The sequence below is a fragment of the Phyllopteryx taeniolatus genome, chromosome 13 (genome assembly GCF_024500385.1).
Source record: "Phyllopteryx taeniolatus isolate TA_2022b chromosome 13, UOR_Ptae_1.2, whole genome shotgun sequence".
Classification (NCBI taxonomy): Eukaryota; Metazoa; Chordata; class Actinopteri; order Syngnathiformes; family Syngnathidae; genus Phyllopteryx; species Phyllopteryx taeniolatus.
The window spans coordinates 15700561-15720016 of record NC_084514.1 but is presented as its reverse complement, the minus strand read 5'-3'; the positions used below and the strand labels follow the sequence as shown (position 1 = coordinate 15720016).

Below are 19456 nucleotides of genomic sequence, written 5' to 3'. Positions count from 1 at the left end.
CATTCTCATTCATCCAGGTCTTTTTATTCTCAGGGCATTGAATCGATCGCTTCCATACCTGGTTTCAAAGGGGCACTAAAACGTACATAAAGAAACACTATATTTGGCAGGAATTTCCTTGTCTTACAGAAGAGGTTTTAAAATACTCAAAACAAAAAACCTTATGATTTCAAAGCAACCAGTTACCTTCTTTTAGTGAAAGGTTTCAGTTTTGTAATACATTGATTAAACTCATTATGGACAGCCGTAAGTCCATCTTTTGCTGGGATCATTCCTGCAATACTGGTGAAGCTTTTGAGCAAACAGATAACACTGCTCTTCTACTCTGGAGAGTGTGGGCAGACGATTTCAGGAGTTAGAAGAGTAAAATGTGCTGCGCTTACACCAGACAATATGCCTCAGTGTTGAAGTGAATGCTGCTGCATAGCACGCACACAACTATACAACACTGCATTCAGGAATAGGCCAGAGAAATGGCCAGCTGGCCACTCACTTGCTTTTCACTGCAGTGAGTTCTTAGGTTTTAGCATTGATAACAATATGTTAGTGAGTGTTTTATTCCACGAGACTAACAAGCCCAAGTGGATTGTACATTAAAACATTGGCCCGTTTGGGGCGCAAATCCACAACCTTGGAATTATCAGCACTGCACTGTTACCAACTGAGCTTACCAGCCGTAGTTGTAGAAGAACTTTATCTTACAAAACTTCTTTATGACGCCATGCAAGCAGCAATACTATTCAGAATACTTGGAAAAATGTTTTGTAGAGACTTATGATCCACATACTTTATTGACCCAAAACAAAGCCTTACAAGACAAAAAATTACACTGGGTTACAATTGTTTTGTTTTGTTTTTAAGTAGTGCGCGTTTTTTCAACTGATTTAGGACAATTTTGCACCACCCAATCTGAAAATGTGTTGTTTAAAGTTGAAGTGGAGACTAAAGAAATATCCACCAGATACAGGCTATATGCAACTGATGCCACTGTACATCAAAGAGTAAGTGTGGTGTGAGTGCATCTTCAGGGTTAATCATACACGTCCAACTAACTCTACCCTATTTTGAAGATAACTCTATTGATGGTTCTTTGTGCAACCTCATCTGGTCAAATTTAAGAAAAAAATCAAGTCCTGTTCTATTCCTGTTCCACTTAGTGTTTGTCATGTATGCCACCAAAGAGGTTACCATCATCTTTCACAGTTGGTGTACCACTAGATATGCTACATCTGTGTCCCACATGCACTATTAGGAGCAAAAAAATGGAAAAAGAATGATAGCATCTCTACTTGCAGTTTTGCTGTTTCACAAGCACCTTTACTCTGTGATCTAGACAGACACAGGGTCACAGTGTTTACCTGTGGCACTAGTCACAGCCGGTGTTTGAACACCCTGAGGGCAGAGTGGAACAACTACCTGTCAAAGCTTGAGGGACGTACAGCAGTCATTTAAAAATTCATGCATGACTGTGAGGGATTTCAAAGCTTCTAGCTTTGCTGATGGGTCTAGCTGTGAGTTCAGATTTACTCCCCCAGTTGGCTGCTAAGGCCTAGAGGCAAAGCAAACTTAAATCCTGGATGCGTTTCATTTTGTGGTAATGGCACCGAAATCAATCACCTAATAAAAATGAAATAACATCTGAAAAGTATGATAACTTCTCAAATGTGTGTGCAGGGGGTGGGTGGGGGGGGGTGTTAAAATGTCAAAAAAGGATCGATGAAAGAATAGAACGAATCACTTCCAGGGCATGGGAGGAGAACCTGGCTAAATATAGTCTAGTAAAGAAGAGGAAGAGAAGCAAAATGGCAGGGAGAGGACCCTGCAACACACCATTCCTGCTTCCGTTGATGTAGGTCACCCAGCTCCCTTAATGAATTGTTTGACCTCAGAGGTTCCACTGTTGTAGTAGTAGTAGTAGTAGTAGTAGTAGTAGTAATAATAATAATAATAATAATCCGTCCTCCTTACCGCTTATCCTCACTCGGGTTACAGGCATGCTGGAGCCTATCCCAGCTATCTTTGGGCAAGAGCCAGCCAATCACAGGACACAAATAAACAAACAACCATTCGCACCCACGGGCAATTTAGAGTCTTTAGTTAACCTACCATGCATGTTTTTGGGATGTGGGAGGAAACCGGAGTACCCAGAGAAAACCCACACAGGTACGGGGAGAACATGAAAACTCCACACAGGCAAGGCCAGGTTTGAATCCTGCTTCTCATAACTCTGAGGCAGATGTGCTAACCAGTCATTCACCGTGCCGAATGATAATCCATCCATCCATTTTCTGTACCGCTTATCCTCACTAGAGTCACAGGCGCGCTGGAGCTTATACCAGCTATTTTTGGGCGACAGGTACAACCTGAACTGGTTGCCAACCTATCGCAGGGCACATAGAAACAAACAACCATTCACACTCAGATTCACAGAGGAAACCGTAGTACAACATGCAAACTCCACACAGGAGGGCCGGGATTTGCACCCTGGTCCTCAGAACTGTGAAGCAGATGTGCTAACCAGTCACTCACCGCGCCGCCCGCATAACAATAATAATAATATCCATCCATTTTCCTCCGCTTATCCGAGGTCGGGTCGCGGGGGCAGCAGCCTCAGCAAGGAAGCCCAGACTTCCCTCTCCCCAGCCACTTCCTCCAGCTCTTCCGAGGGGATCCCGAGGCGTTCCCAGGCCAGCTGAGAGACATAGTCTCTCCAGCGTGTCCTGGGTCGTCCCTGGGGTCTCCTCCTGGTGGGATGTGCCCGGAACACCTCACCGGGGAGGCGTCCAGGAGGCATCCTAATCAGATGCCCGAGCCACCTCATCTGGCTCCTCTCAATGCGGAGAAGGAGTGGCTCTACTCTGAGCCCCTACCGGATGGCCAAGCTACTCAGCCCATCTCTAAGGGAGAGCCCGGACACCCTGTTTTAAATGTCATAAATCTCGTCCACACCTCTTAAACCAGGAATCATGCATAAACCTAGGCTGCACTTCTCTTGATCTGAGTAACAACTTTCTTTTTAACTGGCCTAATTGCAATGTGGAAACTGGAAAGCCATTTATTGTTGGCTTCCAGTCTGCTGCAGAGTGAGTGCTCTGTTGCAGTTGTGATGGCTTAAATCATTAACTCAATCATTGAGCTCTAAATCGTCTTTGCTGTAGAGTTGTGGAGTTGTACAGCTGATGTGCTTTTTTTTCTGACTAACTACTTTTTCGGGGGGGGGGGGGGGGGGGGTGAAAATACACTGTTCTTGTTAACCCCACCCTTAATTATACATAAGTCTCTGTGTAGCTCTTAAATGGACAGAAATAGAGCTACCATGCACCCAAGCAGTCCCAGTTATTTTTAAAAAAAACCATTTGATTATTTTCACATGTACAGTATTTTACTAAGTTGTGAGCACATCAAATTTGGTGCATTTGATCTTATATGTTTGGATTTGTTTGCTGTTTCATGAGCAAACCAATAGATATTTAAAGAAATCTATTCCTTGGCATGCACTTGCTTTGTTGTGTTTTACTTTTGTGTGATGTCGGACCATTATGTCTGAAAACCCCAACTTTGAAAGTGATCGGAAAAGTGTTTCCTACACAAAGTTTCATTCCGCATTGGCACTTAACAGTTTCATTCCACATTGGCCTTTAGGGGATTGAAGGTCCTAAACAAACTGGCCCATATGGGGATCAAACCTGCAACCTAGGAGTTACTAGCACCACGCTCTAATCAACTGAGCTAACAGGTAAAAGAGTGTGGTGCAAAAAGTCCACGACACGTGTCAAAGCAAGTTTGTACTGTGCTGCCCAAAATTTGGCTCAAGTACAAATGGAATTGTGCCTTGAGGTATGAGTTCAATTCGTTCCGTGACCGCGTTCGTAACTCAAAATACTCGCATCTCTTTCCCCATGGAAATGAATGGAAATGTCATTAATCTCTTCAAGCCTCCCCCTCAATGTGCTTGTTTTTTTTAATAAGGAAAGATAGCACTCTATAATATTTTATTTTATAAAAACATTGAGTAATAACATAATTAAATAGAATGCAAAGAAATAGTTCGAACAATTAATGCAGTTGAGCATCATGATTTAATGCTGCAATCCAATTCATTGTGCTGCTCTTTCTGGTATGCCCACCTTGGCCACCAGGAGGGAGTATAATACTGTACAGTCATGCAGACACAAACAAAGAAGAATACTACTTCTACTTCTACTACTACTGTAAGCAACTCAGTAAGATGTTCAGTCGCCGAACCGGCTGCGTCGCTCGGTGCGCGTCAGTCTAAAGGCAAACCTGTGTGTTTTAAATACACGTGTTTTATGTATTCTTTGACAATAAACGTCAACTGGGAGTGGCATTAAACAGCTCGAAGCCTGTTTTTTGATTAATTGTTCAATATTTGCCGAACTGCTGCTTATTGTGACGTGAGGTGAATTGAGTTCACTGTTGTCATCCAGCAACAGTATCTGAAGTTTGTGCTCACAAGTCAAAGCAAAAAAATCACCCGAATGACAGCTGGACCTGGAAACTCCTAAGTCAGGTCACTTGTATCTCAAGGCACCCCTGTACTGTTACTTTAGAATACGACTTAAGTAAAAGTAAAAAGTGTTACTACGAAATAATTATTCTAGAAAGAGTAAAAAAGAGATTCTCACTCTAATTCTAGTCAGTCCTCAAGTGCTGAGTAACTGGTGAGTAACTTCTGATTTATTTATGTTCTAAATGTAATTTATTTATCTTCTAAATGTCTGCGATTGGCTAGCGACCAGTTCAGGGTGTAAACCGCCTCACGCCCGAAGATAGGTGGGATAGGTTCCAGCTCTCCCGCGACCCTAGTTAGGATAAGCGGTACGGAAAATGGATAAATGTCAAATAGACAAAATACTGCATGTAGGAATGTACAAATCCAAATATTGCCCGATAATATCACTTTAAAGCTTTTTTTAAAATAACAAACTAAGTCAAATTCAGCCACAATAACTCTTCTTAGACTCTTTCATTCTCTCTTTCAACTTTCGTTTACACACATGAAACAGCACATAGGCTGACCAGGCAGACATTATTAATTATAAAATCATATATAATTTAAGTTCATTGGACTTCACCAGATAGATTCACAGACATTTATGACCTTGGCACGGATTGTGGATTGGTTTTCTCTCTGCACATTTGGAATGCAGACAACCCTTTGTACAACAAGAAACAAAGACGTCCAACCCTGATTGGGTCGGACAAACTCCAATTTGCATTCACGTAATCTGTTTGCCCTGCTGGTTATATTCCACAGAGCATTACATTTTACAAATGTAGAGAGAGGCAGCCTCTTGCATGTTTCTCATGTTCCAAGTGGAGTTAATGTAGGCTGAAATGTCAACATTTTTAGGCACATACACGTAACATTGCACGACATAGCTGTTCTTTTTTGTAGTCCATCCATCCATTTTCTCGACCGCTTATTCTACCTCGAGTTGCGGGTGAACATGAGCAGATCTGGAAGGTGAATGTAGATTTCTATTTCTAAATGAGTCACTTCTGTGTGGGGCCGCATGGAGATTGTGTGCAGTCATGTGACTGCCTAGTGCCGTTTAATTGGTCGTAGTCAAACATCATGAGTAGGTACATTGGATTGGTGAAACAGAGTCATATACTCAAATACTCTGACAAGTGCAATTCATCCAAGAAGTTGTTTCAGTAAATGTAATGCAGTAAATGTAGCTTATTACTACCCACCTCTCATAAAAAGCTATAGTATACGTCAGGTCTCCAATGATATTTGTTTATTTTGGTGATCTGCTTTTGGAAACATTCAGATTTTGATTCTCAAATTGGACATTTATACTTTGAAATAATTTGTATTTCTTTATGCAGTTTTGGATGAAGATGAAGGAGAAGCCTTTGACTTTGATGACAGTGGCGATGATATCCCCGAGGCAGACCGGCCACCTCCCAACCCCAACAACAAGGATCTGAGTCACAGTGACCTTGCGTGTCATCTGGCAGAGGTTGATGTCTCCAGTCGGGCCCCCCAAATATCTTCCATCTTACCTGATGCACCGCTGTCACCGGAATTATCAGGATGCAGGTTCTTGATAGCTGTTGAAGCAGCAGCAGATGTCCAGTCCGCTGCTGAGGGGACTGATAAGATAGACAGAGATTTACCTCTGCCCCCTCCACCTGAGGATGTTATTGAAATTGATGCTGGAAGAACAGGTAAATTGTTGGCTTCAATTTAGAGTAATTTTACCTTGATACGTCGCCTTTGGATTTTAGTCATTATCTTTTGAGCTTTTGGCAAATGGGCACTGTTTTCCACATTCTCTTGATTTGTTCTGATTACATTATCTATTCCTAAAGTGGGGGAGTGTGTATCTCTCACAACACTTTGTATCACAGACTCACTGCCTGCTGCTGGACTTGTTCTGGTTTTCATCGCTAACAGTTGACAACAGCACTTTGTAGTATTTTTAGTGAAGGGATTGCAAGGCAGGGAGGTCCTGAACAGACAGAGACTCAACACGTCTTACTTGCATCTAATACAAGTTCCATAATAATCTTTGTTCCTGATACTGTCTTGATGGGTATTAATTTATCAATTTGTATGCTGTTGTTGTTATAGGCAAAAAATTGTATAAAAATGCATACATATTTGGAGCCAATTTTTATTTTCATCTAGCGTAAAATGTAACCAACACCATAGTAACACATCATGATGCTTTTTGCACTTCTACATCACTTTAAACTACAAATGCAATACTAAGAGTATTGTTTAATTAATACCTCTCTGAAAGTAATATTGTAATTTTAAGTGCATATTTAAATGTCCAGTGAAAGTAAAAATAAATATTTGAGCCACACTAAAAAGGGAAAAATACAAGAAAAAACATTTGTTTACAAGTTAACACATTTTCTTTCAACATTTACTTTGTAATCCCTGAATGTTTATACGTGACCAAAATTGGCTAAAGCCAACACATGAAACTGATCTAGATTTCATTGGATTGTTTACAGGGCATTGATGCGTTTTGCCACCATTGTGCTTGATGCCACATTTTTATCCATTAAATTGATCTGTTTACTTACACCAGAGAGTGAACATCAGGAAGTGTCCAGAATTGTCCAAACAGTTCCAAGGATTTCCTCCAAAGCCAACCCCTACTCTGTGATTGACATCACTCCGCTTCAGCTGCAGCACCTCGAGCAACACGAATCCTCTTCTCCTCCATCTGAACCAGGAGAGCCCAAGGAACAAGTGGGAGAACCTGAGGATACTCACAGCAGCCCTGGTGGCATCACCTCAGGCTATTCCGTACCAGTGCCCTGCGGCTATGCAACCCCATCTGGCGTACCGCTGATCACGCCTGCTTACGCCACACCTGTCATCATTCGACATCTCTCCGTGGATGAGGATGGTAAAATAATGTATTTACTTAAATTTCTCCATTAAAGGTTTTTTTCTCAGATTTCTATTAGTCAGCCAGGGTCATGTTTAACACCATCTAGAATCTAGGAGCCCCTCAAAACGGTGTATGATCATTTTAATTAAAGATCCCTATAAATTTATCTATAGTATTTGAAAAAATACTTCAAGGTAAAGCATTTTTTTTTTGGCTTCAAGTGTTTAGTGTAATGCCAAAGATATTACTCACATTTTCCCCATGTCCCCCATCATCTTGCAACTGTTACAGGTCATTGCATTTTTTGCCTGAAGTAAATTCCTCTCAGCCTGCACAAGTAACTACATACCGGAGGTCATGACACACAAGTGCTTGCTCAGCTTTCTGTCCAGCCTACTTTCCCTCCTCTGTCTTGTTGTCCCTAAAGACTTGCCACATGGAAATCTATTCTTTTTTTAGCCCTGTGCCATAATATGTTGGCTATAAAAGTTTTGCCCTTCCTAAAGTCTGTCTGGCATGCTGTTTTAAGTAATTGAAAGTTACACCAGATTAAAACATTTGATATTATTATTTAAGACCTTGAAACTTGTGTTTGACGATGTGCACATCTTTTAACAACATAGACCATGCCTTCCCTACCATGTTTCATTGAAGAACACATGGTTTATCTTATCATAGTTGACTCAATACATAGAAACACACTGACGAGAGAGTGGAAAGGCACTCAGAGAGCACTAGTCTTTACTCCCACCAAAGTGCGAATTTAACTTTTCCATCCCAAAATGTAATGTGATCTGGCTTAGCCAATGTTCCATCGCTACACTAGGTTTTATGAAAATTACCCTTTATTGTACTCTGCTACCAAAGAAAAAATGTGGAACAATTAGTGACACCTAGCGGCACATCAAACAAGTACAGCATTTCAGTACAGCACAAGTACACACCTGGTTTGTATCTCTGTATTTCCATTATGAATGCACTGAGTTGTATTATGTACATTTTAGAATAGCAGCTATAGTTAAAATTTGTCTAAGAGGTTAATGCTTTTCCACACTTTCTCCACTCTTTCTCCACAGTCACAGTAATTCGGACTGGCAACATTTCCACTGACAGGTCTGTGACACAATACCATTTTATACAGTAACTCCAGGAAGTATAGCATTGCAATTATCTACTTCTATTACATTCTGTAAGTGTGCTGAATATTACCAGTAAGCAGAAAATTCTGACTGATGGATTTGTTTCAATGTCTTCAAGTGTTTTTAGTGAAGATTTTTCACCTATTAGAGAGGAGGATGCTTTGGAAAAGTGGGCATCAGATCCTGCGAATACTGCATGGATGGAAAGTAAGAACTGCAAAGGACACTGTCATTGTCTGCCCTTAGACAGTGCCTGCCTTCAGACTGTTTTACAGTTGTTTGTCTTTCAACATTTGTCTGAGCTCTTGGACCTTCTTCCTAATTTTATTGAGGAACCAAACCACTGTGTGCATCCTCTGTTGACTGTGATTTAGTAGTGTGACTTTGCAGTTCTTAATTTGTTCTTTATGGTTTTAGATCCTGACGAGGTGATTTACGATGATGTTCCCAAGGAGAACTCTGACTCCAACACAGGTATTTCATGTCAGTATTTTTTTCAGATTATGTCTAGACTGTTATTATCCTCCACTCATTTGATTTGAGTTCTTTTTTTAGAATATACTGAATTGCTCAATTTCTTTCAGTCTCTTTTTTTGCGTGTAATGAAAACCAAACATTTTTTGGTTCCTCTAAAGTATAACATTGTTATTATTAACACATACTGTATATTTAGGGTAAATTTAAATTCAACTTCTGGCGACCAGTTCAAGGTGTACCCCGCCTCTCGCCCGAAGATAGCTGGGATAGGCTCCAGCAAGCCCGTGACCCTAGTGAGAAAAAGCGGTACAGAAAATGGATGGATGAAATAATAGAACTTTCTGAGATGTTTAACATCTCTTCAATGTTTTATTAGAAAGAGGTGACATTGCAGTGTGCCCTGAAACATCTTGATTTCTTCTCTGCTCACACAGAACCAGATGAGATGATTTATGACGACGTGGAACTTGGGGAGGAAGGAGGTTATCTTGATAATGACTGGAGCTCAAGCGAGTTTGAAAGCTACGATGAGGCGAGCGATGGGGAAGGGCGCTCTGAGAATGGCCTGCCCAATGCATTTATGAGGGGGAAGCCTGCCCAGAAGAAGACCCATGTGGGTATCAACATTACCGTACAGACTCTGCCATTTATTTCCTGAAATGTTCCAACAGTGAAATGAAAAGAACATTTTAAAATGTATGCTTGAATTTAAAATGTACATCTGACATGTACAGTATTTGAACACGACGAGCCACATCTCACACTCTGAAATAATAATTTTTCCCCATATACACTATAATGGGTAAATAATCACTCTGTACTATAATTTATAGTACAGTCCATGAAATGCTTGTAAATTAATAGTATTAATTAAATTGATATTGTAATCCTGGAAAAATAAAAAATAAAAAAATATATATATATTTGTATGATAGACTTTTATTTACTTTTAATATTACTAGTTACTGTCATTCTTTTTTTCTGTGATTTGCTGGGAAAATCACAGTCTGAAAAAAAATCATCAAATATTTCAGGACAATGCGCATATAGTGGGTTTGCTGTAGATATCACTAAGCACACTTGATAAGTGTAACCAATAATGCTTGCTTTGCTTTTGTTTAGCTCTCTCAAGATCTGAGCCGTTTGAAAGAACACTATGAGAAAAAGATGAAAGAGCTAATGGCAAATACAGTGGGAACGGTAGAGCTGCAGCAGCTCAAACAGAAACACGAGCAGAAGGTAAACTAGCTGCGGCTCGCCTCACCTGCCTGTGTTCGACTAGTTTCAACCTTTTTTTACTCTCAATTTAGCTGACTAGACTGTCAGCGTCTATCACTGACTGTGTGGTACCCCATCCTCCACTAATTTGAATGCTTTGTGGGGGTGGTACTGGTGATGGGTTTGCCTCATTGTCTGCTGCACTGGCCGGTCTCGTCGTCATGAATCCCACAGAAGGTTCAGAATTTTACAGAATGATGTTTTTCCAAGTATATTCTTATTATTTTACAGTCAACTGGGGCACCAGTTTAATAGCTACTAGCATGCCTAACCTTAAACCAGAAAATACAGCAGTATAATGATCACCAATGAGCTTCAAACGTTGTGACTGAACCATTGGGCAAAAAATAAATAAATATCCATGCATAGGACCTTTGACCCCAACCTCCTCGATGATAACATACTCAAATCAAAACTACAAAAACTGCAGGAACAAATTTAGAAAGGAACTCTTTGTTACACTCAGCTGATGTCCCAGTTACTATGTCAAGTCTGTGGTGTGTTTTGCTCACTGTCACCCATTAGCATCTAGAGTCTAACATACTCTATGTGCTGCATTATGCTACGTAGCACTTTGGCTAAATGTACTAAAGTTTTGAAGGTGTTTCAACAGTTTTGAAAGAAAATATACTCGTAAGTTTAAAAAAATGACTGATAATGTTTTGTCCCCCTTTTAAGATGCAAAAGTTGGTGAAAGCAGCTAAAGAAGGGACCAAAGATGGGCTTGAGAAAACCAAAGCTGCAGTTAAAAAGGGACGTTCTTTCATCAAGACCAAGTCTTTCTGTAATGGTATGTAAACAAAGATATGAATGTACCTTAATTTAATCCTTTATACAACAACAAATGAATGAAATGTATTCAGTTACCCTTTTTTATTTTACATTTATATTATCCTATTGTGTTTTTTCACTGTTTGAATGGGAGAAGTCTTATGGTTTTCCTTCCTGAATAACCCACATTAGTTGCCAAATTTAATTATTTGTCTGAGAAACTTTAATTACAAATTGAACCACATTTTAGAGGACTTTTTTTCCCCCTGTATTTCATTTTCTCTTTTTGTTATGACAATTATGATTTAGAGAGAAAGTCTACCTGTTTTGAAGATGAGGAGTCTGAATTCTTCATTGAGGTGGATTGTTTCAATGTTGAGCCAATTTTGGGTCCAGCCCCAGAGGGTCTTTCACAACAACAAGTAAGCAAAATACCATTTCGTCACTGTTTCAGTAAAACGACCAATTTTTAAATAATAATAATAATAATAACAACTGTCCCCCACAGCTGGTAAGACGATGTATATTGGGCACTATACTGGAGAGTGAAAAGCGCTATCTTGATGCATTGAAGAGAATATTAGAGGTATTCAGTACAGAAGCAGCGATTAGTCGGTGTTGTGTTATGCAGTTTATTACGTTTCAAATTATCTGCTTCATCAGCAATATGAAAAGCCCCTGTCCCAGATTGAGCCAAGGTTACTGAGTGACAGGAAACTGAAGATGACCTTCTATAGAGTGCGGGAGATCCTGCAGTGCCACTTCCTGTTCCAGATCGCGCTGGCGAGTCGAGTTGCAGAGTGGGACAGCTTGGCAATGATTGGTGATGTCTTCGTAGCATCGGTAAGCTTGGATTCAAGAAAGACAAAATAAATTACATCAGTGAATATTGTATTACTTTTTCATAGTACTTCTTATGCAACACACAGCTTTAACTTTCTCTGTTAGTCTGATTTGTTCTCATATTTTTTGACGGCACTGTCCATCCTGACGAATATTCCCCAGGGACCTCATTTATCAAGCGTGCATAAAGCATGCGTAAAGTTGGCGTATGAACATTCCCACGTAAATAATGTGATGTATCAAGTTGGACTTGTGTGTGGGGACGTGCGTACATTTACACACAGCTCTGACCATGCGTACACACAAAACTTCGTTGTAGAACAGTGAAACTACAAATAGAATGCAATAAGAGGGTCAACAAAGCCATCTGAGTGCACATCCAGCTCCTATCCTCCCTGGGATTTTTGGCCACCGGCAGCCATATGCGGCATTTCACAACCAACGCTAAGTTAGGGTAATTGATTAATTAATTCTGTATGCTGAATGGTTCTGTGGGTGTGCGCTTCCAAGCAGATGTTGAGGATGGCTGGCTGCATGTAGACATAATGTGTGACGTGTCCCCAATAATGCTTGCATTACGGTCCTCCAAATAACTTGCTTGTCCTCCTCCAGTTAATTAAAGATAATTCTGGTCTGTGGGCCGTGGCACATTTTTTTGGCATTGAGTTTAATGTCAAACCATTATTTTTTTATTTCTGAGACTGCTCTTTTCGCTGATCCAACAGAATTGAAAGCACCGGTCAAATTGTCCCATGTAAAAAAAAATTCTTTTGTTCGTAACACATGCATTAATTACACTAAACGGTATATTTTGGTTTGTTTCCACTTCTCAGACAAGTATGTCAGTCTCGGAGGTACTCCTTTTCTCCACCCTCTTTGCGAGGATTTCAGAGAGGGAAGTAATCCATATACGTATTCTTAAAGGGATATACAGTATGGCCAATAGAATGCGTTTCTCAATGCAAATGAGGCTAAACGTATGTAAGCATAGCAGTTTAGAACGTGGGATTTATCAACGCATTACTGAATGATATGCGTACGAAAGGTGTCCGCACATTTGATAAATACAGATTTTTTTTGTTCTCACCTACATTCTAAATTTCAGCACTGCGAACAAAATTTCAATCGGTTCTACACACTCCTTGATAAATGAGGCGCCCCAAGTCTTCTACCCTGAATTGCAATAATATCCAACAGGAACTGGGGAGCTACTTTTTGGGGAAACACAGGGAGAAAGAAAAAACACTTTTTTGCTAATATAAATAATTGCTTGGTGGTTTACTTATTTTAAAAAATGTCAACAGTTCTCAAAGTCTATGGTGCTGGATGCCTACAGTGAGTATGTGAACAACTTCAGTACAGCAATGTCAGTGGTAAGAAAGACCTGCGCATCAAAACCCGGCTTCCTGGAATTCCTAAAGGTTAGACATTATTCAAAATACCAATAATGTTGACATATTTCATGGTTAAATATTTGTTTGCTGTTTGACAGCCAACCCCCTTAAATGTACCTGTTACCTGGAATTTATCCATACATTTTCCATATTTATCTTTTATATTATTTATTCCAGCATCGTCAAGAGACAAGCTGTGACAGGATGACTTTGTATGGTTTGATGATGAAACCAATCCAGAGGTTTCCACAGTTCATTCTGCTCCTCCAGGTATGTCAATGAATTGTGCTGTTCACTGTGAACATTACGTTGAAGACCTTGAATGTACATTCACCAGCAGAGGGAGTGTTTTACTCATGAATACAATCACAGGGCCAACGCACTCACGTCAAGGACAGCCAGTTAATCCATTAAGGGGAAAAAGTTCCATCATTAAAAAAGAAATCTGGTTCACTTTTACTCTTTTGAAATAATTATGACATAATGGTGCACTGCATGATTACATGCAATGAGGCCTTCAAACTTCTTGAATCAGATGAACTCGAATTTAATTCAAGTTGTAAAAGTGGAGCATAGTGATATCTTCACACATCATGGGGCCTCTGGACTACTTGTAAGTATGTGCTTTCTGCATGGCTCCTCACCAGGACATGCTCAAAAACACACCAGTGGGCCATGCAGACCGCCTACCCCTACAGATGGCCTTAACAGAACTTGAGACCCTGGCTGAGAAGCTCAATGAAAAGAAGAGAGAAGCTGACCAGCGCTGCGAGATTCGCCACATTGCAAAGGCTATGAATGAACGCTACCTCAACAAGGTCTGTACATGGTGTGCACTGTTTGGGTATAATCTTAGGTTTTTAGATGTATATATATCTCTACATATTGATGTCTTCTAACATTTTCTATTGGACAGTTTTCTGTTTTTGGATAATCTTAATTTCCTTTAATGAGTTTGACTTTTTATTTTTGCTTTATTTTATTCCATTCCCAATAGGAGCAGTCACTAGCTGGCTGCTTAGAATTGTCTTTGTAGTTCTAGCATCTGGCCTAGTGCAACAATTGCAAACACCACCAACTGAAATGCATAATTCTAAATCTCTTTCTAGACTAGAGCTACCAGTTCTGACATCTCAGAAACATGTTTTCCCCTATATAATCTATATGGGTTCTGGTTGTCATAACCTTAAATAACTTTACTGTCGTCCTACTTATTCTGAAGGACCGTTTTAGCAAAGGCGCAGGAATAAAAAATTGGTTTGCTTATTAAGTTGTAGCACTGTACATTATTACATAACAAGAAAACCTTTCAATTAAATTGTCACTACCACTAAGTTTTTCTTTAACTTTAATTCCCATAGCTTTTGAGTAACGGTAGCCGCTACCTGATCCGCTCAGACGACATGGTAGAGACAGTCTACAATGAGCGTGGTGAAGTCATCAAAGCAAAGGAACGACGGCTTTTCCTACTCAACGATGTTCTCATGTGTGCCACGCCCAATATTCGGTCAGTGACCACAATCTACTTTAAACAATGTCAACGCTCACCCTTAAATTACATCTTCCATTTTCCTAGAAATGTGTTGTTTTCCATTTATTTTGTATTGTGTTTTGGCTTGTGTGTATTTCAGTTATGCATCATTTTCAAAGTAGTAAAAGTTTATAGTGAGATGCTAATCACTACAGTGTATCTGTGAGTTATGTCCTGTGTATTTGGGTGTTGAAAAATACTGTAAGTGGGCACCATACTATGGAGTTTTGCCAAGAATGATGGAGAACACTAATTTGGCGCCGCGCCCTAATGCGAACATTCGCTTGTGAGAAATGTGCCAGAGGCCTTTGCAAATGTAAATCGGACGCACATCTCAGTGTTGTTGGTGTTGTTTTTTTTTAACCAAGATATTTTCTCATCAGGTGCCAGGACGGCAGTAGTAGCGGTAGTGGCAGTGCCCCATTTGACCAGCGGTACCTTCTAAAGTGGAGTGTTCCTTTGAGCTTTGTGGAAGCCTTGGAGTTTGGATCCAGTGAGGACATTCCCGACACCACCCGCTACCCTGCCTCCCATTCTGGAGAGAAAGTTGTCATCAATGCAAAGCCAAGTATGCCACCTTGTCTACTCCTCACCCTTGTGTAACATAGTCCAGAATGCTTAGGTTATGAATGTTGATAACCTGTACACACAGGGATAAGAGCCAATAACTTCTGGTCAGCTAACCGCCTGTGATGGAATGCTTCATACGGAAGCTAAAATAGCCTCTTTGTTTCCAGGTCCATAGACTTAAGCTTGTGAGTTTCAGATGAAAATCCTTAACTTACTGTAGCTCCCGCTGTTAGCATTTGCTAGGAATGTACAGAGGTTACCAAAATTTAACAACAGTCTGTTCTGCCGACTGAGTGCATATTTTCCCCTTTCAATCCTCAAGACTGTTAGCTGTCAAGTGCAGTGATTTCAGTCTTTCCACTTGGCTCATTCCTTTCACAGATGGCCGCTCTGCCACTTTTAAGGCCCTCAACCTCTAAAATTATTTTGTGGACACTGAACTGTTTTTGTTAATTTATTTATTTTGGATACTGGACTTTTGCTGGGGCCAAAATGTGGTCATGCAATGCCATGCACACATGCTTTTTCTAACACCACACTGCTCCTCCTATTTACTATAGAATGAGGACTAACACATCGAATGAGCGCAATAGCTGATCTATCTTAGGTCACCAGTCTCTGATTCATCACTTAGCTAAATAAACTTTCCAGCCAGTAGATGGGTTTGTGGAGCAGATGGCAGAAACAGACCTCCATAACATCTGGTCTGGTTGAAGGGCATTCATCAAAGGCTCCAAATGACAGAATGGCAACATTCTCTCACCCTCATACAAGTGTGTATGCACTTCAAGCTAGGAGCCATATTATTTCATTCTGGTTATTTTCCTATATTCCTGCAAGAATTATTGGATGGATTTTTTTGCATTGCAAAGCAGGAGTGGCATTGGGTTTTTTTTCAGGTTTTCTTTTTCCAGAGCTGTATATTCGCCTCAGCATATTGATATACAATACACAACAAATTGATGGATACATTCAGAAGTCAGAAGTCAAGAAAATGGGTTCAACTATTGCTGAATTTATTTAGTAATGGTCTTTGGCAACAAAAATATGCAATATCGCAAAGCTAGTAAAAGTAAAGACATTACAATTTTGGTACATATTTTAGCAAAAAAATGTGAAGTAAATGTTTAGCATGACACATAAAATGATGTGACTGACCCCCAGGCCTTGAGTTTGAAACCTGTGTTGTAAGGTGTCTTGCTCAAATTGTGTAATTTATAATGTATACAGTTACATCAAACAAACAAATCAGTGGAAGAGGATATGCACCTTTCTGTTAGTTTCTCAGTCACTCAATTCGATTCAGTCATTTTCCCTAACTAATAAATATATTCAAATAATATTTAACCTTCATTCCCTATCTGATAAAGGATAGGTTTTCAGTCCTTTTCGGTGAAGCAGTTTGTGTGAAAGCAGTCAAAAGAGCAGTGAATGAAGTTTTCTTTTTATTATTATTAAATTTATTTCAAATATATGCAAAATAAAAGAGTACTTATAAAGAATACAGTACAGTAAAAAAAATTGAGAATATCAGCAAATACAAAAAACAATGTAGTTAAAAAATCAACACAAACATATATAATAAGGTGCCTGCTCACACATATCTGACCATTTACATGTTCGAAAAGGAGTAGGAGGAAGTATAAATGTAGCTATTCCTACCCATTTATCTTTATTTCAGTATTGCTATATGAACAGTATTAAGGAATATTCATATCAACTATCTATAAAAATAAAATGTAAAGTGCAATACACTTTCCTGTCACAATATCATTTAAATAGCAGTATGTAAATATCCACAATATTCTAATGGCTTTCACTGTATCACTGACCTATTAATGTAATATAGTTTTTATATTAATCTTTGTATGTCTCATAGTCAGATGACCATACAAACCTGGTCTTTTAATAGTCTGTCCGTCAATCCATTCATCCATCCGTTTTCTAACCCATATCCTGTTCAGGCTCACAGGTAGGCTGAAGCCTATCCCAACTGACTTTCGGTGAGTGGCACGTTACACCATGGACTGGTCATCAGTCAATCCCAGCGCAAATACATTATAGACTAACATTCACACTGACGAGAAATTTATACTCTACCAATTAACCGAACATGCATGTGGGATGTGGGAGGAAGCCGGATTACCCACAGAAGCCCATACCAACACAGGGAGTACAAGCAAACTCCGCAAAGAAAGGTCAGAGCCAAGATTCAAACCTGATCGTGAGACATTGTGTTAGTCGCATGTGCCATCTTGCTGCCGTCTGCTAATAGTTTTTATGTAATACCTGGCAAATTGCTTGTTTTTAGTGGTTTGTCTAATTGCAAGCGTGAGTCTTGTTTGAGAATTTTGAGGATGCTCCTCTTGGCCTGTTTTATCTGAAAAGGCTGGCTCTCTCACAAAGAGTCATTCATGAGTTGACACTAATTTCACAGGCAGTCACAGCCGTTCAACAGTGAATGGTCAATTTAATGAGGGTAGTTACAATAATGAATGCAGCTACTGTATACCTCAGTCAGAAGTTCTAGATGAATTGATTCAAATTCTGTATCAGAGTTTGCTTTTGTGAACTGTTAATTAAATATAACTGTTTTAATTTATTCTAATTGACATCACAAGTTTATAAAAAAAAAAACATTGAAAAACAGCTGCGTACATATTTAGGAAACAACATCTAACCAGAAGTGCTCTAGATAACAGGAACAAACATTGAGCAGAACAGCCACCTGCCTTGACTGAATACAAATGGACCGTTATAGAACATGCCTCTGACATGACACTCCACATGTCATTCATGGAGGGTTTATTCGGCCTTTCTGCCTGAATAACTTACCTGAATTCAACCCCTTTTGTCTGTTTATTCTGACAAATGAGACATTGCCTTGACATTGTAGACTGTTACTCTTACTCTGCTTGGATGGCCCCTTGGTTCTTCTTTTCTTCTGTTCATTGCTTGGTTTTCCAAAAATAATAATAATACCTATTGACGTCACACCTCCTATTTCTGGTTGCACCCCAACCCATTGTTTGATAAGTGCAAAAAAGACAATACCTGAAGCCATTCGGATGACAGCGTGAAAATATTTGCAGAGCTGTCGAAGATCACTGTGGGAAACAGACCTATCACCCTTTATTGATCTCCTTGACACTCATCGCTCTCTCTTTCCCTCTCTCTCTCTCTCTCTCTCTCTCTCTCTCTCTCTCTGTTGCCTTTGTCCCAGGAATTCCCTCTTTTAACAGTATACTGCGTGTGTCACCTTTGCTGCCTGTCAGTTAAACATGCTTTTGTCTCTCTGTGTAGACAAACTCTACATGGGCCCAGGTCAGCTGTACCAGGATCTGCAGAACCTAATCCACGACCTCAGCCTGGTCAACCAGATCTCCGGCATGATCAGCAGCCTCAAAGGCAACTACCAGGTAAGTGTGTCATTGGACAGGATGCAAGAGTTGTCTTATTCTTTACTGTTTCATGAACAACACTAAAGCGAGGTAAGAATATAAAAAAATTCCCCCAAATTACTTCTCTATCATTTTAACTGAAGAGTTGCAGCAGAATTTATGAAGAACAGATTTGAGATCAGTATCAAAGGCATCCCCAACCAGCAGACACACCTTAAAGGCCATCCATATATTGTTTATGCTGGCGAATTGGAAGTTTGTCTCCTGAGACAAATTGTGTTTTTGGGATTGAGCACAGAGCTTTTTTTGCAGTACTGGCCAAACTGAGGTAGACTACATGAGAAATTCTTAGGGATGCATGTCTCAGGTGTATAGGTTAAGTGGGACATACTGATTAAAAAAGCCAATAAAGAGGCTGTGTCCCTGGAAATGAAATTTAATTTGCTGAATGACACAGATTCTAACTATAGTTTTGCAAATTCCTCCATGGATTGAAAGACTGAGGCGTAGGTGTCATCTAATGAGACTTTATTAAACTACTGTAATTTCTCATGTATAATGCACATTTTTCCCCCCAAAAAATTGTTAAAAGTCAATAGTGTGCATTATACAAAATGGAAAATGGAAAAAACTTTCACATTTTATAAATGTATGCTGCCATCTCGAG

At 39.7% G+C, this 19456-nt stretch overlaps 1 protein-coding gene across 5 annotated transcripts in view; it reads left to right on the top strand.

Moving 5' to 3' along the window:
- The window catches only part of arhgef10 (Rho guanine nucleotide exchange factor (GEF) 10), a 54822-nt gene that overhangs the window by 9897 nt on the left and 25469 nt on the right, over window positions 1–19456 (top strand). For 3 of the 5 annotated variants that reach the window (XR_009791464.1, XM_061795005.1, XM_061795006.1), the window contains 17 exons: window positions 5860–6201; window positions 7077–7400; window positions 8462–8498; window positions 8643–8731; window positions 8942–8998; window positions 9436–9614; window positions 10124–10240; window positions 10958–11069; window positions 11360–11472; window positions 11559–11636; window positions 11714–11893; window positions 13198–13314; window positions 13465–13557; window positions 13935–14105; window positions 14649–14794; window positions 15202–15386; window positions 18692–18807. Coding sequence is in view for 4 of the 5 variants with exons in the window: in XM_061795005.1 (XP_061650989.1) it covers window positions 5860–6201; window positions 7077–7400; window positions 8462–8498; window positions 8643–8731; window positions 8942–8998; window positions 9436–9614; window positions 10124–10240; window positions 10958–11069; window positions 11360–11472; window positions 11559–11636; window positions 11714–11893; window positions 13198–13314; window positions 13465–13557; window positions 13935–14105; window positions 14649–14794; window positions 15202–15386; window positions 18692–18807 (2456 nt within the window). In the remaining variant the exon portion in view is untranslated. The remainder of the gene's footprint in view (window positions 1–5859; window positions 6202–7076; window positions 7401–8461; window positions 8499–8642; window positions 8732–8941; window positions 8999–9435; window positions 9615–10123; window positions 10241–10957; window positions 11070–11359; window positions 11473–11558; window positions 11637–11713; window positions 11894–13197; window positions 13315–13464; window positions 13558–13934; window positions 14106–14648; window positions 14795–15201; window positions 15387–18691; window positions 18808–19456) is intronic. The other 2 variants (XM_061795007.1, XM_061795008.1) reach the window with 2 other exon arrangements.